Source organism: Balaenoptera borealis (assembly GCF_965194805.1).
Source record: "Balaenoptera borealis genome assembly, chromosome: 19".
Taxonomy (NCBI): domain Eukaryota; kingdom Metazoa; phylum Chordata; class Mammalia; order Artiodactyla; family Balaenopteridae; genus Balaenoptera; species Balaenoptera borealis.
The window spans coordinates 62,578,645-62,594,179 of record NC_138878.1 but is presented as its reverse complement, the minus strand read 5'-3'; the positions used below and the strand labels follow the sequence as shown (position 1 = coordinate 62,594,179).

General features: G+C 53.0%; 3 protein-coding genes across 4 annotated transcripts in view; 2 read left to right on the top strand and 1 right to left on the bottom strand.

The window, feature by feature from the left end:
- Positions 1-299: 299 nt before the first annotated feature.
- Positions 300-4,312, bottom strand: ATF5 (activating transcription factor 5). The gene is made up of 3 exons (XM_082367663.1): positions 4,174-4,312; positions 2,628-2,924; positions 300-1,753 (listed from the first exon to the last, which is right to left on the bottom strand). Exons 2-3 carry the CDS (start codon positions 2,803-2,805, stop codon positions 1,089-1,091), a joined length of 843 nt encoding a protein of 280 aa, XP_082223789.1. The 5' UTR covers positions 2,806-2,924; positions 4,174-4,312; the 3' UTR covers positions 300-1,088.
- NUP62 (nucleoporin 62) overlaps positions 4,109-15,535 on the top strand; it is a 25,633-nt gene continuing 14,206 nt past the window's right edge. The window contains exons 1-2 of one of the 2 annotated variants that reach the window (XM_082367643.1): positions 4,167-4,248; positions 9,084-9,139. The gene's annotated coding sequence lies outside the window, so the exon portion shown is untranslated. Of the gene's footprint in view, positions 4,249-9,083; positions 9,140-15,535 lie in introns of both variants that reach the window. The other variant, XM_082367642.1, reaches the window with a different exon arrangement.
- The window catches only part of IL4I1 (interleukin 4 induced 1), a 39,333-nt gene continuing 27,916 nt past the window's right edge, over positions 4,119-15,535 (top strand). The window contains exons 1-3 of the mRNA XM_082367616.1: positions 4,119-4,248; positions 7,271-7,474; positions 9,084-9,139. Coding sequence (XP_082223742.1) covers positions 7,284-7,474; positions 9,084-9,139 — 247 coding nt within the window. The 5' untranslated portion in view covers positions 4,119-4,248; positions 7,271-7,283. The remainder of the gene's footprint in view (positions 4,249-7,270; positions 7,475-9,083; positions 9,140-15,535) is intronic.

Here is a 15,535-nt window from a genome sequence, read left to right as displayed (position 1 = left end):
CCCCACAACTGTGCTGCAGCCATCCAGCCCCTTTTGGTGTCACCCTTTTTGGTGACAAGGACCACGGGGAGCTTGCACCTTTGGCTATTCTCTCTTTTCCCTGTCTACGTAAGTAACAAATGGAAGCTAAAAGTGGGTCTTGTACCTTTACCAGTCAGTCAGTCCCATCTTGGCCTTGACCGTGTGTCGGTGTGTGTGCTTGACCGTAAGTATTATGTTATTTCCGTTACTATCATTATCATCTTTGGTCTAAGACTGCCCTCCGAGCAACTTCTCCTCTCAAAGACAAGACGCACAGCCAGAGGAAATTCTTCATTTTATTTCCACTCACAACCCCCAGAAAGGATCAGTCCCCGCCCTCCCTCACCTAGATGCAGCCCCTCCCCCAGCACCTTCACAAAACACTGATTTCCTCCCAGAGCTAAAATGAACACCCAGTCACCCATTATGGCCATTCCCCTCACCCGCCCACCTCCCCAGCTGCCCACTTATCCACCTGCTCTGTGAACTCGGCCACCTTTTGGTTCCACCCCCAAATGTAGTTCCCCAAGGTCACTTGGCTTATTTTGCTTGTATTCTACGGGCACCTTTCTTAAAGCCCTCCCTGACTTAGTCTCCAGATGGCTTCCCTGTCCTCCTTTGCATAGACGTTCTGCAGAGATTCCTGGCCTCACTTCCCTGCTTGAGAGACCAGGTTTCCAAGCTCTCCCCTGCCCCCCCAATTCCCCATGGGCCTCTGTTCCTCAGCTGTTAGTTGAAGGGTATAGATGTTGACTAAGGCCAAACATTCCATGATTCTGGGGAGGGAGGAGGGGAGCAAATTCAGAATGGACAGGAAAGGAGGCAAGGATAAAAGGGGAGGGGGGGAGGGAGAGGGAGAAGGAGGAGGAAGGGGGGAGGAGGGGGAGGGGAGAGGGAGGGAGAGGGAGAAGGAGGGGGAAGGCGGGAGGATGGAGAGGGGGAGGGGGAGGTTTGGAAGGCAGCCAGAGGCAGGGGGATGACTGGGGACCTCCCACCTCAGCCCCAGAAACAGAGTGAGCCACAGCTGAAGACCAGCACCCCCGCTATGGCCTGAAGACCCTGCCCAGCTAGCTGCTCCGGGTCCTCTGGCTTCGAGCCTTGTACACTTCGATGAGCAGATCCTTGACGTACTGGATCTCCCGCTCCACCGACTCAGCCCTCTCCCTCAGCTCCCGGTTCCGGGCCTCCAGCCCCTGGCACTCGCCCTCCAGGGCCTCGCCCTCTGCACGCTTCCTCTGGCGGTACCTCAGAGCTGCTGACTTGTTCTGGTCTCTCTTCTTTTGCTTGCGGTCCCCTCCGGTGGCGGCAGGATTGGGGTAGGGGGTGGGGCGGGAGGGTTGAGGGGGAGGAGGAGGGGGTTGCGGTGGGGGGGACAGGGGCGCCAACCCCGAGTCCCCCTGCGCGGCCTCACTGCGGCAGTAGATGGCCAGCAAGTCGAGGGTGTCCGGGTCAGGGGTCGGGGGGAGGTCAAAGGTGGGCAGGGGGAGGGGGAGGGAGAGGGAGGGTGCCGGTGCTGGCTGTGTCGGGGGTGGGGAGGACGGTGGGAGGAGTGGGGCATCAAGGAAGAAGTCTTCCATTTGCTCCAGCTCCTTCTTGAGGAGGGAGGCCATAGCTTCCAGGTCAGGTGGTGGTGGGGAAGGTGGGGGGAGGGCACCTGAGGGCAAGGGGGTCTCCAGAGGGAGGAGGGCTGTAAAGTCGACCCGCTCGGTCATCCAGTCAGAGAAGCCGTCGCCTGGAGGATTGGAGAGGGACAGAAAGCTCCTTGAGTTCCTAATCCTCCACCCAGCCAGGTCCCACTCACAACTACCTCATTCGTCCCATTCGTTGAGTAAAACCACCAACCAGCCAATCAGTCAACCAACCGATCAACGAATCATCAAACCAGTCAACAGACCAACAGACCAGCCAACTAACCGACCAATTAGCCAAACAATCAATGAACCAGTCAACCAACCAATGACCCAAACAACAAAACAGTCAACCAGCCATTTCTTCAACCATTCCAACATCCTCTTTACTGATTAGCCTGCATCTGTGGTTTCTTGATTTACCCTCTAGTTTACTTGGAAACGGCAAACTAAATCACACATAAACACACCCTGTTTCATCTTTAATTAATTATTGAAAACCCACTGTGTACCAAGCATTTGGGATACACTAATGAATAAAACACTTCCTGCCTCAGGAGCTCTGCCTATGCTGTTTCCTCCACCTGAAAAGCTCTTCCCTTTTCATGGCTCATTCCTTACCATTCTTTAGGTCTCAGCCAAAATGTTACTGCCTTGGAGAGGGTTTCCTGGCTCCCCGCTCTAAACGTGTCCTTGTTGTCATTTTTAAGCTCAGCTACTAAGTGTTTCCCACGTATCCCCATGCATCATCATTTAATATGTCTCTTGTCTGTCTCCCCAGTAGAGTGTGAGCTCCAAGAGGGCAGGGATCATGTCAGTCTTGTTTCCAGCTGTATCCCCAGCACCTAAGACAGTGCCTGACATATTATACATGCTCAATAGATACTTACTGAATGAATGAAAAGTGAATGAATGAATTCTTCTCCCCTGCCCCCCACAGCCCAGCTCACCCCACCTCCATTCTTTGCCTGCCCTTACCTGACAGGGGCTCTCCCCCCCCTGGAAGCCCGCCCTCCAGGGCTCCCCCAAGGACCTCATAGGGGCCCAGGGGGGCAGGGGCCAGGGGGAGTTTCCCATAGTCTACGAGCCAGCCCAGCCCGCTAGCTGGGAGCAGGGTCCTGTCCAGCTCCAGCCCCAGGGTCGCCAGGAGTGACATGGCTGCAGCACGGGCGTTGGGCACGGATGGCAATGGAGAAGGCTGCACCAACAACTGGGAGGAGGCTCTGGAGGTTACTCAGCTGGACGAAGACAGGCACCAAGACACAAGTGGAGTACCTACGAGTGTGACACAAAAGTGAGTGGGTCGGGGCCAGCCTCACCTACTGCCAAAGCCACGGGGAAACCAAGCCATACCCCCAGGGCCCCGGGATTCCTTGCCCTTTCAGAATTCTAAATCTGCCCTTTCTTTCCCCAAATCTGAGCCCCACCCACTCCCAAGGGAATTCTCTTTAGGCCCGACTTACTTTTCTTCAGAATTCCCCAGACCCAATTCTTCCAATACAGAAACCTTATGGTCTCCCAGGGGAATTTCCTTAAGTCCCTCCCACCTACTGCATAATATTCCGTTTCATTAAAAAAAAACCTCAATCCCAGGGGAATTTTCTTGCAGCCACACCTCTTCCTCTAAAATACAACCTTTAGGCCCCACCTCCTCCCTAGAGTCCATCTCAAATCTCTTCCCAGGGGAATTCCCCCCTGTCCCGCCCCTTCATCAATGTCATCCATTCGAATCCCACCCTTCCCTTTGAATTTTGCGGTGATCGCCACTGTCCCTCCAAGTCCCGCCCCCATCCCCTCAGCTAACGGTTTTCTTAGTCCCGCCCCTTCTCACGGTGTGTTACCCCCCCCCCAGCCCCACCCTCCGTGACGCCTCTTATCCTAGCTCCATCCCCTTAAACGGGTCGTTTCTAAGTCCCGCCTTCTCCCCTGTCAATCTAAACCAGCCCCCCCACCCCCAGCAGGTGCCTGAATGAAACTGAGGGAAGATGAGCAAAGTGGAGGCGGCGGGTGGAGCCTGCAGGCAGAGAACAGCTCCCCACTCTCCACCATCCACACGCGGCTCTCTCGCCGAGGGCTAAAGCGCATGCTCCACCGCCGGAGCGGCCCCATTGCTCCCTCAGGCCTCCGCCCTCCTGGGGGTCAGTGCGCACGTGCGGCTGCTTACTGCCCGCTCTTTGCATAGAAATACTACCGCTGGTGGACAGATGCGCATGAGCAATCGCTCGCAGACTCATTCAGAGCGGGGGGGGACCACCACCCCCTCTGGGAACTAGTGCGCAGGCGCAAACGCACAGGGGCTGTCTTTAAACACCAACATTGTCTGGAAGAACGCACCCTCCCCCCCCCAATCGGGCCGAGTGCGCATGCTCGATCGCGCGCGAACGGCCCGTCTTCCCTCTTCTGCGCCTGCGCGACCGTGATTCCTCAGTCTCGTCTCCCTACCCCCCAGGTCTGGTCGTGAGGGCCGCGAGCTTCGAAAGGGCGGGAAAGGCCGTTGGAGAGGGAGAGGCGAGCGGTTACTCACTCCATGGCTGCGCAAAGGAGAGGCGGCGGCGGCCTCGGCTGAAGAAAGAAGGCAGGAGCGGAGAGCGCAGGCGCGGTGAGCGGGGAGACTGGCCGGGGGCACAGAGGGGTCGCGGCTACAGAGCCATGGCCGGGGCTACGCGGGCTGAGGTGGCGTCGCGGTAGTGTGAGGAGAGATCATGATCTGAGGATGGGGAATGAGGCGACCCCGGGGACTGGGGACAGATATACCGGGGGTGGCGCAGCACGGCCTGCCCGGATCCTTCCGCGCCCCGCCCCGCGCGGCCTCAACCATGCGGCGGGCCTCACCGCCCGCCCTCGGGGATCCCGGGATCCAGCCCCCTCCTCCTTCCGACCCCGGGAGTTCGGGCCTCTCCTTTCTCTGACCTGTGGATCTAGCCCCGCTTTCCTCCCGACCTCGGGGGTTCCGACCCTTCTTTTCCTCTGACTCTGGGGTCCGGCCCCATCCTCCCTGTGGTCCGGGATCCGGTTCTCTGCTCCCTCTGATTTGGTAACTCGGCCCTTCCTCTTCCCTGAGACCCGCACTAGTTTATTTCTCCTTTCCTTTCCCCTGCTTCGCGAATTTCCGGTCAGCCACATGTTGATCTCTTTATCCTTAACTGCCGTCCCACGGTGAGAACAACACTTTTTGTGGCTTAGAATCTGGCGTGAGTCACAGAGCACGCTCCGTTCAAATCAGAGACCGGCGAGGGTGGCCTTGGGCAAATAACTTAAATTCTCTAGCCTCTTAGATAGGGGATTATTTGTAAAGTAAGGAGAATAATCAAGTGTACCTGGTGGGGTCGTTTGTGAGAAATAAGTCCATTCCTGTGAAACCCAGATCCCACCACCTACATGCTCGCTCAGCCTCTTTTATGATAAGTAGGAGGGAACTCTGGGCCCCAGCGTCAACCGTTCCGAACCCCGTGGCCGGAGCCCCAGACACTTAAACATGCAACACTTGCTAATAGGTCGTTCTTGTGTTTCCTTCACCCCTCCAAGGTGATTTCCAGCCATCCCCGCCCTCTCCCATTCGCATGATGGACGCTCAGCCCCATCTTGGTGCAGGGAGTCTGTCATCGCCCTCAGTCTTATCTTTTCTCCATCCCCTGCCTACCTCTCCTCAGCCCTTATCCTTAGCACTCCTTTCAGGCCCGTTGGTTCATTCTTCCTGTCCCTGCCCCTCCCCTAGACTTCCTTTCGAAGGATCCTCTACCTCGGCTGCACCCCCCCCCACCCCGCCCGCTGCCACTAGATCAGTCTTCACACTCTGCCAGAAAGAGGGAGAGCTGTACTTCCATTGCTTAAAGAAATGGGTCTTCCTAGCCATCCCCTCCCCCTGCACTGGACCCTCCACCAGCCCCAAGTGGATGTGGGTCTTTCCTGTGCAGCAGAAACCCCTCCTTTTCCCACCCTGCATTCATCCACATCAGGACCTTACACCTGGAGTTCAGCTTTTCATCACTTTTGTGGTGCTTATGAGACTGAATCAAGATCCAAAGAAGGTGGGGGACCCTGATCTTGAGCGTTATCTGGGAGTGAAGACGCACAGGTTTTTTTTTTTTTTCCTTCCAAACGCGTGTGCTCTTTTTTACGCATGTCCCAGTTTTATTGAGATATAATTGACATGTAGCACTGTATAAGTTTAAGGTGTGCAACATAATGATTTGACTTACATACCTCGTGAATTTATTACCACAATAAGTTTAGTGAACATCCGTCACCTCCTACAGTTACAACACTAAAGAAATAGAAAAAATACATACGTTTTTCCTTGTGATGAGAACTTTAGGATTTACATTCTTAACAACTTTCATATACAGCATATAGCAGTGTTGATTATATTTATCGTATTGTACATTATATCCCTCGTGCAGGCTGCTGTTGCGTACAGGAAGTCTTCCACGGGATCTGACCGTGTTCCCTTAGGATACTTACTGTCCACTCTGCCAACTCTTGCCCTATAGGGGCTACGTTATTACCAAGGCAGCATGGAGTAGTGGTGAAGAGCACAGTCTCTGGAGCCAAGTTGTTGGGTTCAAACGCTGAGTACACCCCACTTACTAGCCAACTGGCAATTTCCCTTCCCTGTGCCTCGGTTACCATTAACAGTACCAGAATAAAGCATGGAGTTGAGTTAATAGAAACGTACTGATATACGTGGCCGTTAATAGTACCTGCTTCTTAGTACTGTTTTGAGGATTAAATGAGTTAATCCAGGTCAAGTGCGCTTAGACTAGTGCTTGGGACACAGTAGGTGCTACATAAGGGGTTTTTATTATTACTGTTACTGAGGTGGGTATGTTTTATCTCCATTGCTAAGCAGTAGTGCTTTTTTTTTTTTTTTAAAGGAGAGTTTTCCCTTTCCTTTGTTTTTTTTTTTTAATTAATTAATTAATTTATTTATGGCTATGTTGGGTCTTCGTTTCTGTGCGAGGGCTTTCTCCAGCTGTGGAGAGTGGGGGCCACTCTTCATCGCGGTGCGCGGGCCTCTCACTGTCGCGGCCTCTCCCGTTGCGGAGCACAGGCTCCAGACACGCAGGCTCAGTAGTTGTGGCTCACGGGCCTAGTCGCTTAACGGCATGTGGGATCTTCCCAGACCAGGGCTCGAACCCGTGTCTCCTGCATTAGCAGGCAGATTCTCAACCACTGCGCCACCAGGGAAGCCCAGCAGTAGTGCTTTTAAAGTTCTTTTAAGTAAGAAGTAAGGACCGACTTCCACTCCTCTCAGTGTAGATATTTGAGCGATAGCAGGTGGGATTAGGGGAGTCTTGGACAGGCCGCTGGCAGTGAGGGGGCACAGTCACTCCCCAGTCTTCTTCGAAAAGACCTTCTAGATTATAACAGGTGGACTAGGTAGAGTATTTTTCTTTAAATAAACTTTTTATTTTGGAATAATTGTAGATGTACTGAAAGGCTGCAAAGACAGTGCAGAGTCCCCTTATACCCCTCATCCAGTCTCTGTCACTGGACATCTTGCATTACGCTCGTACATTTGTCACAGCTCAGGAGCCAACATCAGTACGTTTCTATTACCTAGACGCCACCTTGTCTTCTGATTTCACCAGTTGTTCCCTAACGCCCTTCCTTTGTTCCAGGATCCCCTCCAGGATGCCGTCTTGTCTTACACTTAGTCGTCGCGTCTCTTTAGCCACCCTTGGTCTGCGAAGGCTTTTTAGACTTTCCTTGTCTTTCATGACCCTGACAGTTTTGAAGAGTGCAGGTTGGATATTCTATGGAATGTCCCTCCATTTGGTTTTGTCTCATAGACGGGGATTATGGGGTTTTGAGAGGATGACCAGGTAAGATAATTTTTTAATACCTGGGAATGAACTTAGTGTGGGAATCTTGCTGCCAGTAGATTGCAGTGTTTGCTGACTGAGAAGACCCTGGTCCCCCTGTCCCAGCCCCTTGTGCCTTTTTCTCTCTCCATCTGTTGGGTCCCATAGAGTTGAGTTCTGGTGCCAATTACCCCACCCACGCGGCCTGACTCAGTCCTGCAGAGCTGGTGCCAGCTTGCACACTGAGCTCCCTAGCCCTTCAGGGCATATTCGAATTTATGGGCGGTGGGTCATCAGTGGTGCCTGTGAGCCCAGGTCTTGGCACCCTGAGCCCTCTCCCCACGCCCACCTCTGGACCTATTGCCCATCCAGGACTCAGATGCCTTGGCCTCCCCCAGCTTCACAAAGTCCTCTGGGGTCCAGCTGCCCCAGGCCCTTCAGCTCCTGAGCTGGGGCTGGGAGCATGGGTGGGGCTGCTGGGGACTCTTTTTCAGTGCGGAGGAGCCAGGCTTGGGGAGTGAGGTGGCAATTGCAGGCAGGTTGCATCACCCTGGCTGTTTGATGGGGAGGGGGAGTGGGGGGATTCTCTGGGGGCCCCCCTGCGCACCTGGCAACGGTTCCTGGTTAGTGGAGCCCTGGATTGGAGAGAGGCCCCAGCACAGCAAGGGAGGGGTTTGGGGAGGGGGAGAGAGAGCAACCTGTGCAGGACCCTGAGAATCAGGCTCGATGCCAAGAACTACCAAGAACAGACTCAGATCACAGAGGCTGACCCGCTCAGCTTGCAGGGGGCAAGGTGTCGTGTGCAGTCACACTGCTGGTTAGAGCCCGGGCCTCCGCCATACAGCTTCCAAAGCCCTGCTGGTCCCAGGGAGAGCCTGTCCGCTCTCAGATGTGTGGGGTCCCTGACCCCCAGCTCAGGATGTAGCCTGCTGGGAGGCCACCAAGCCTGGACCTTCACCTCGGGTCTGCTGCTGCTCACAATTGCCAAATTGTATTGATTGTGACCTGCCCCTCCCCATCCCCTGTCCCAGAGGAGGCCCTCCTCACCTGTCCTATCGCAGAACCTCAAACTGGTCTCCCAGTCAAGGTGACGGGCCTGCCGTGATGGCAGAGGCACCGAGTTTTCCATCAGATGGACCCAGGTTTCAATCCCAAGCCCATACCACCTAGTTCTGGCCAAGGGTGCACACGAGGCCCTTACTCTGCCTTGGCCTCAGCTGCCTTCTGAAAAGTGGCTCAGATCACTTCTCAACCTTTTGGCTAAGATCAAGTGAAAAGTGGCTCAGAGCCTTGACTCTGGAGCCAGCCTGCTGGGTTCATATTCCCAACGCCACTTATTTGACCCTCGGCAAGTGACATCTTCTCTCTGTGATTTAGTTTCCTCATCCATAAAATGGGGATAAGATGACCCACCTCCTGGGATTATTGTGAGGATTAAATAGGTAAATGTATGTAAAATTCCTAGAACGGAGCCTGCCTAATTATGAGCATTCATTATTTCTCTTTAAGGCTTAGGTGCTGAGGGGATTATATGAAATGATGTAGGTAAAGCCCAGCTCTCACTAAGAACTCAAGGTCAACCCATGTTTGTTTCTCTTCGTATTCCTACCCCACTTTGTTCTGCTTTCAGAGCCGCCTCGAAGGCAGACGTCTGTGTATGTGACTGTTTCCCTGAGCACTTAGAGGGTAAGTCAGGACCCTCCTCATTCCCAAGAATCATTCCTCACAGCCCCCAGCCCTGTGCTGTAGCCTCACTAGGCATCAGTTCTTTTTTTTGGGCCGTGCTGTGGGGCATGCAAGGATCTCAATTCCCCGACCAGGGATCAAACCCGTGCCCCCTGCAGTGAAGCACGGAGTCCCAACTGCTGGACCACCAGGGAAGTCCCGCATCAGTTTATTTTTAAATGAGTTGCTCAGGCACAGAGACTGGGGAATTCAATCCTGTGGCCTCTGAGGGGGCACTAGGGCAGGTGTCTGCGTCATGCAGGCCAGGAGGGCAGAGGTTGGGGGTGGGCGTCTTGGCAAACAAGGGCCGGAAGGCCAAGGCCAGTTCAGCTGGGGAAAGGGCAGTGCAGGGGCCAGGCACACAGAACACAGGTCTGCCACGTGGCCCAGCAGCTCAGAGTCCTCCAGAGTCCCTTCCCTCCCCTCGCTCCTGCTACATCTTCCTCAGCAGAGGTAGCCACAGCTCTCAGAGCCTGGCGAGGCCCCATACTGCTGCACCAGCTCCAGCACCCTCGATGGTCATCTTCTGTTTTCATTTCCTGTGACCACTGTAACAAATTGCTGCAAACTTAGTGGCTTAAAACAACATGCGTTTATTCCCTTTCAGTTCTGGAGACCAGAAGTCTAAAAGGGGTCCTTCTCGAGGCTCTAGGGGAGAATCCATTTCCTGGCCTTTTCCAGCTTCGAGAGGCTGCCTGCATTCCTTGGCTCGTGGCCCCTTCCTTGAATCACTTCTACCTCTGCTTCCATCATCATGTCCCCTATCTCCTCCTTTGATACTCTTGCCCTCCCTCTTATAAAGACCCTTGTGATTACGTCAGGGCACACCCCAAAAATCCAGGATAGTGTCTCCATCTCAAGATCCTTAATTTAACCACGTCTGTAAAGTCCCTTTTGCCGTATAGGGTAACGTTCACAGATTCTAAGGACTAGGATGTGGACATCTTTGGGAGCGTTGTCCATCCTACCACGCCTCCTCTCTCGGAGCCTCAGTTTCCTCATCTGGGAGCTAAAGGCTAGCGCCAGCCCTGGCATACCCCTCCCTCATGTGCCCACAGGGAGTGGACAGGGTAAACTGAAGGTAATTGACAGCATAGTGTCCTGGAGCTCAGGACACATCACTTACCACCGTGTGGCCTTCAGCAAGGTGCTGTGCCCCCACGTGCTGCATCAGAAGAGCAGGGACAATAGCAGAGGGCAGTGGTGAGGACCAGAGATAACGTGTGAAAAGGCCTGGAACGATGCCTGGCTCCGCGAGCGAGCTGTCCCCGCAGGCACGGGTGCTGCTCAGGGTCGGCCCACGTGCCCTGCAACAATGCCGGCCTGGCAGCACAGAGCTTCGGGTTTTATAGAAGTGAGAAATCCAGACTTTTCCATGAGATCCAAGTTTTAAAAGGTTGGTGAGTCACTCAGAGAAACCTCAACAAACCACGAGTGTGGATAGGCTGGGGCCGAGGGCCCTCCCTGACCTTTGTGTGCAGTGATTCCCACCCCCCTACTCCCAACCCCACATCTGTCATCCTCTGCTCAGAGCAGAGAACTAAAGGAACTGAGGACTCCTCGGTGCAGGGCCACACACACCCCCGAGCTGCTCCCCCCCACCCCCCACCGGACTGACCCAGCTTGAAAGGGTGCCGGCCTCACTTAGACTCTGCCCAGCCTATGTGCAGTTGGGGAGGGCAGTGTTTGTGGGGAGTAGGGAAGGGGGTCTCTAGGGAATCATCTGGGAAGGTTGGGTTCCTGCTGAAGGGGGGCTGGTGTCCTTCATCAGCCATCCATGCCCCCAGGACCACCAGTACATGTAGTCAAACCATTTGGGTTTCTTGCTTGTCGCAGCTGCGGGACCACCCACCTTGGGGGCCCATGGGGCAGCTCAGGAAGGGGGTGTCAGAGAGGACTTCTAGGGTCTGGGCTGGGTTAGGTGACTGGGGAGGGTTCAGGGAAGAGGGGTTTTGCTCTGGATTGGAGGCCGGCAGGGAGCAGGGGCAAGTCTGTGACCAGCATCCTTTATCAGTGGAGTTGATGCTGTGCTTAGTTAAGAAGCAGCCGTCAGCTCTGAGCCAGGAGAGTGATGTTTGGTCACCTTTGTGCTTTGGACAGCGTGTTTTCTGTCTGTGTTGAGACGTGTCAAGATCCATCACAGTCAGGGTGGCCTTGCCTGATGTGTTCTGTTAAGTTGTTTATGCCCAGCAGGAGAGTAGCAGGGCCAGCTGTCAGGGCTGCTCTTCCCTTTCTCACAGCCCACCTGCTCCTCGTGCCCAGTGGGGGATGGGAGGTGGAGGGCAGCTGCAGCGCAGCCTGTGCCCCTGCCTTGAGGTGGGCCTTGGAGGCGCCACACCCCCAGGTTTGCTTGGGCACAAAGGAAAGTTGCAGGGCCTGAATGAACGCGGTTGGCACCCATTGGGATGGCCAGTCATAGGGGGAGCCGAGGGAGCAAGAGAGGGGGTTTGAGGCAGAGGCAGGGAACCACAGCAGGAACACGTCACAGGCCTGAGAGGTCCCCCAGGACTGCCCCACGGGGGGCTTTGAGGGCCAGCAGCCAGCAGGGCCCCAGACCTCAGAGCTGTTAGGTTTGTTCAGTAGCCCTTTGCCCGTCTTCTCCTGCCCGCCCCCACCCAGAGCAGGAACAGATTCCGGCAGGGGCCGGGGGGGGGGACGCGGGGCAGGAAAGAGCAGCTGAGGCCCCCGCTTCACTCCAAGCCATCAGGAGTCTAGCCTGCAGTGGGGGAAAGCAGACGGCACCGAATTGGATTTGAGAGTGAAACCTGCACCACTAAATTAGTCTGGAAGGTGACAGAGATGGCCTGGGATGTCATTAGGGAACAGGAAGGGGGTGCTGGACATGGCACGCGATGGGGGGGCGTAGTGGTGAAAAGGGTCACACTGGAGGGGCTCCTGATGCCCCAGCTTAGCTCTGGGGCCAGACAGCCTCGGTCAGTCCAACCACCTGGGCGACTTTGGGCAGGTTACTGAAGTTCTCTTGACTTCAGTTTGCTCATCTGTAAAATGGGAACGCTGGTAGTTCCTGCCTCTTTGGGTTGTAGTCAGTACAGGTAAAGCACTACAAACAGGGCACGGCACATAATAAGTGTCCAGAAGTGTTAGTGCGGTGGTTGATACCCAGGGATAGGTAGGGGCTGTGATTGGTTCTAATCTCAGAGTCAAAGCCACCCTGCCCCCCACCTCTGGTGGTTTTCACCTGGTTCCCAGAGAAGCCATCTCCATGGCAACTGCCTCTGCCACAACCTGGACCTTTGCATCCCTCCCCCACTGACATCACTGCCTCTCCCCTGGGACACTGGTGTTGATTACAAGAGAGAGGCTGGGGAGGGAGCACAGGTGGTGTGGTTCTGTCTACAGAACACGTGTCCACCTGTGGTGCTCTTAAAGTCCCTTGGCCCTGGTGCTTCAGCCCCTCACTGAGTCTTGTATCTGTGGTGTATCTGTGCCAAGCTGCGTTTCCACTGGAGCCCCTTGTTGGCCTCAGCTGACTGGAGCATTTCAACTACAGTCTCCTCCCCAACCCATTCTCAACCAGCTGTACTCATCCCCGCAAGAAAGTGTGATCCTATCTTTAGAAGCAGCTCTGCCCAGCCCCTGCCTTCTCAGCCCCTCCCTGGCATCCCATGCTTGGCTGGTTGGTTTAATGGCTTTGTTGAAATACTGCAAAAAAAAAGCATAATTCACCTCCGTTTATTAAAGTGTAAAATTCAGTGGTTTTTATACATTCAGAGTTGTGTACTCATTACCACAATCTAATTTTAGAGCATATTTATCACTCCAGAAAGAAACCCCGTACCTCTTAGTGGTCGTTCTCCATGCTCCCATCCCTAGGCAACCACTAACCTGCTTTCTCTCTCTGTAGATTTGCCTATTCTGGACATTTCATATGAATGGAATCATACAATAGGTGGCCCTTTGTGTCTAGTTTTCTAGGTTCATCTGTTTTGTAGCATATGTCGATACTTTATTCCTTTTTAAAGCTGCATAATAATTTCATTTTATCCATTCATCAATTGATGGACATTTGGGTTGTTTCTGCTTTTGGGCTGTTACGGAATATGTGTGTACTAGTTTTGTATGGACATATGTTTTCATTTCTCTTGGGAGATACCTAGGAGTAGAATTGCTGGATCATAGGATAACTCTGTGTTTAACCTTTTGAGGAACTGCCGTACTGTTTTCCAAAGTGGCTGCACTATCTTACGTTCCCACTAGCGATGAGGGTTTGAGTTTCTCCACATCCTAACCAACGCTTGATATTGTCCACCTTTTTTGTTATTGTCATCCTAGCGGCACCAGTGAACTGGTATCTCATTGTGGTTTTGATTTGCATTTCCCGACGGCTAACAGTGCTTTTCCCATGCTTATCACCCATTTGTGTATCTTCTTTGGCATCTTGTGGTTTTCACACAGGGCATTTAACACTGTTCTTCAAGGCAGCCCTTGCCCATCTGAGCTTTTGCCTGGAATGACCTATTGATCTAACCCCTTCCCACCCTGACTAACTCCTCCACATCCTTCAAAACAGGCTGAAACATCCCTTCCTTCTCTAGGACAGTGTCCTTGCCCCTCCCCTGGGCTTCCAGTAGGTTCTAACCAAAGCTCTTTCATAGTGTCTACCTGTCGTCCAACAATTTATCTCTTTGTTACCCTCAGTAAACTCTGAATTATTTAAGGGCAGGAACTTTGTCATATCCTGACTTTGACATTTATGTTGACATTGAGCACGTTACTTAACTCTAAAAGGGAGATGCTAATGGCACCTACCCTGTGGTAGAAGCAGTGAGAAGTAAACCAATTAGTATATGGAAAGCACTTAGAATAGTACCTGGCACAAAGCAACCTGGATCTGTTTATTGGGTTAACAAGCATTTGCTGAGTGCCCCCAGTGACCAGCAACTGTCACAGACATTGGGGTACAGCAGTGGAGATCACGGACCAAAATCCTGCCCTTCATGGAGCCGTCGTTCTAATGGGGAGACAGACAACAAACGAGGTCTGTAAATGGAATATATTGTATTTCAGATGATGCTGGGTCCTAAGGATAGCTGGGGAAGACCTCACTGAGTAGGTGACATTTTAGCAAAGACCTGAAGGAGGTAAGGGAGTGAGCTATGGGGCCATCAGAGTGTTCCAGAGAGAAAACAGCAAGTGCAAAGACCCTGAGGCAGGAGTGCTTTAGGCGTGTGTGAAGAACAGCAAGAAGGCCTGTGGGGCTGGAGTGGAGTGATGGAGGCAAAGGGTGGTTAGAGATGGGGGCACCTTTTGGCTGTTGGGAATAATGCTGCTGTGAATGTTTGTGCACAGGTTTTTGTTTGACTACCTGTTTTCAATTCTGGTAGCTTTTCCTTCATCACATTTATAACACTGGGTTTTTGAGGACGGGTGGCCATGCCATATTGTCTTTGTTTGCCCAGCCCAAGGCCTGTCCTTTCCTAAGTCTCAGTGGATGTTTGTTGACTGAATGAATGAGGTATATTTGTGAATTACCCAACACATGCCGACATACAGTGGTGCTGAATGGTTGGTGCTTTTATCATTATTATTTTTTTAATGCAGTTCATACATCAGGTTGGCAATACCTTCCTAATTTCAGGTGCTGGCAGGTTGTAGGGAAATGGTTGTCTCAGGCACTGCCAGTTAGAATAAAAGCACATACAGGCAAGTTGGAGGGCAGTTTGGTTGTCCCTAGCAAAACCAGAATGCAGGTACCTGTGGCCAGCAGTTCTTCTGGGATCTGCCCTGGAAAAGTGTCTGTGCCTGTGCCCGAGAAAGCATGAGTGAGCGTGCTTGTTGCAGTATTGTTTATAATAAAGAAAAAATCAGGAGCATTCTAAATGTCCATCAGTAGAGGCACGGATAAATAAAATGTGGTCTAGTCACACTGTGGACTGGTTTACAGCAGCTAGAAGGAGAGGAAAACCTGTTGAAAACGCTACAAATTTTGGAGTGACACATGCAGTATGATCCCCTGTGTAGTAGAGAAAACATATGAATAAAATCCTTTCCTCTGGCTATGAAGGTACGCACAAGTACGTAGATAAGAGATACACAGCGGCTTTTAACCGGGGTGCCTCATGGGTGTGGGGACCAGGATCAAGGATAGTGACCAGGGGATGCTTAGCTTTGTTGGTGGTGGCCAAAACAATATTTTAAAGAGAGGACTGATGTATTGATTGTGTAGTTAAAATTTAAATGTTAAAAATGCAGTTAGGGGGACTTCATTGGTGGTCCAGTGGTAAAGACTGTACTGCGCTTTCACTGCAGGGGGCACGGGTTCCATCCCTGGTCAGAGAACTAAGATCTCACATGCAGCACGGCCACACACACACGCACACACACACACACGCAAAA

Bases quoted from the DNA above. Each gene is read 5' to 3' on its own strand.
- ATF5 (XM_082367663.1), bottom strand. From the start codon at position 2,805: ATGTCACTCCTGGCGACCCTGGGGCTGGAGCTGGACAGGACCCTGCTC. The intron at 1,754-2,627 runs GTAAGGGCAGGC...CCAATCCTCCAG, and splicing joins GGGGGGAGAGCCCCTGTCAG to GCGACGGCTTCTCTGACTGG.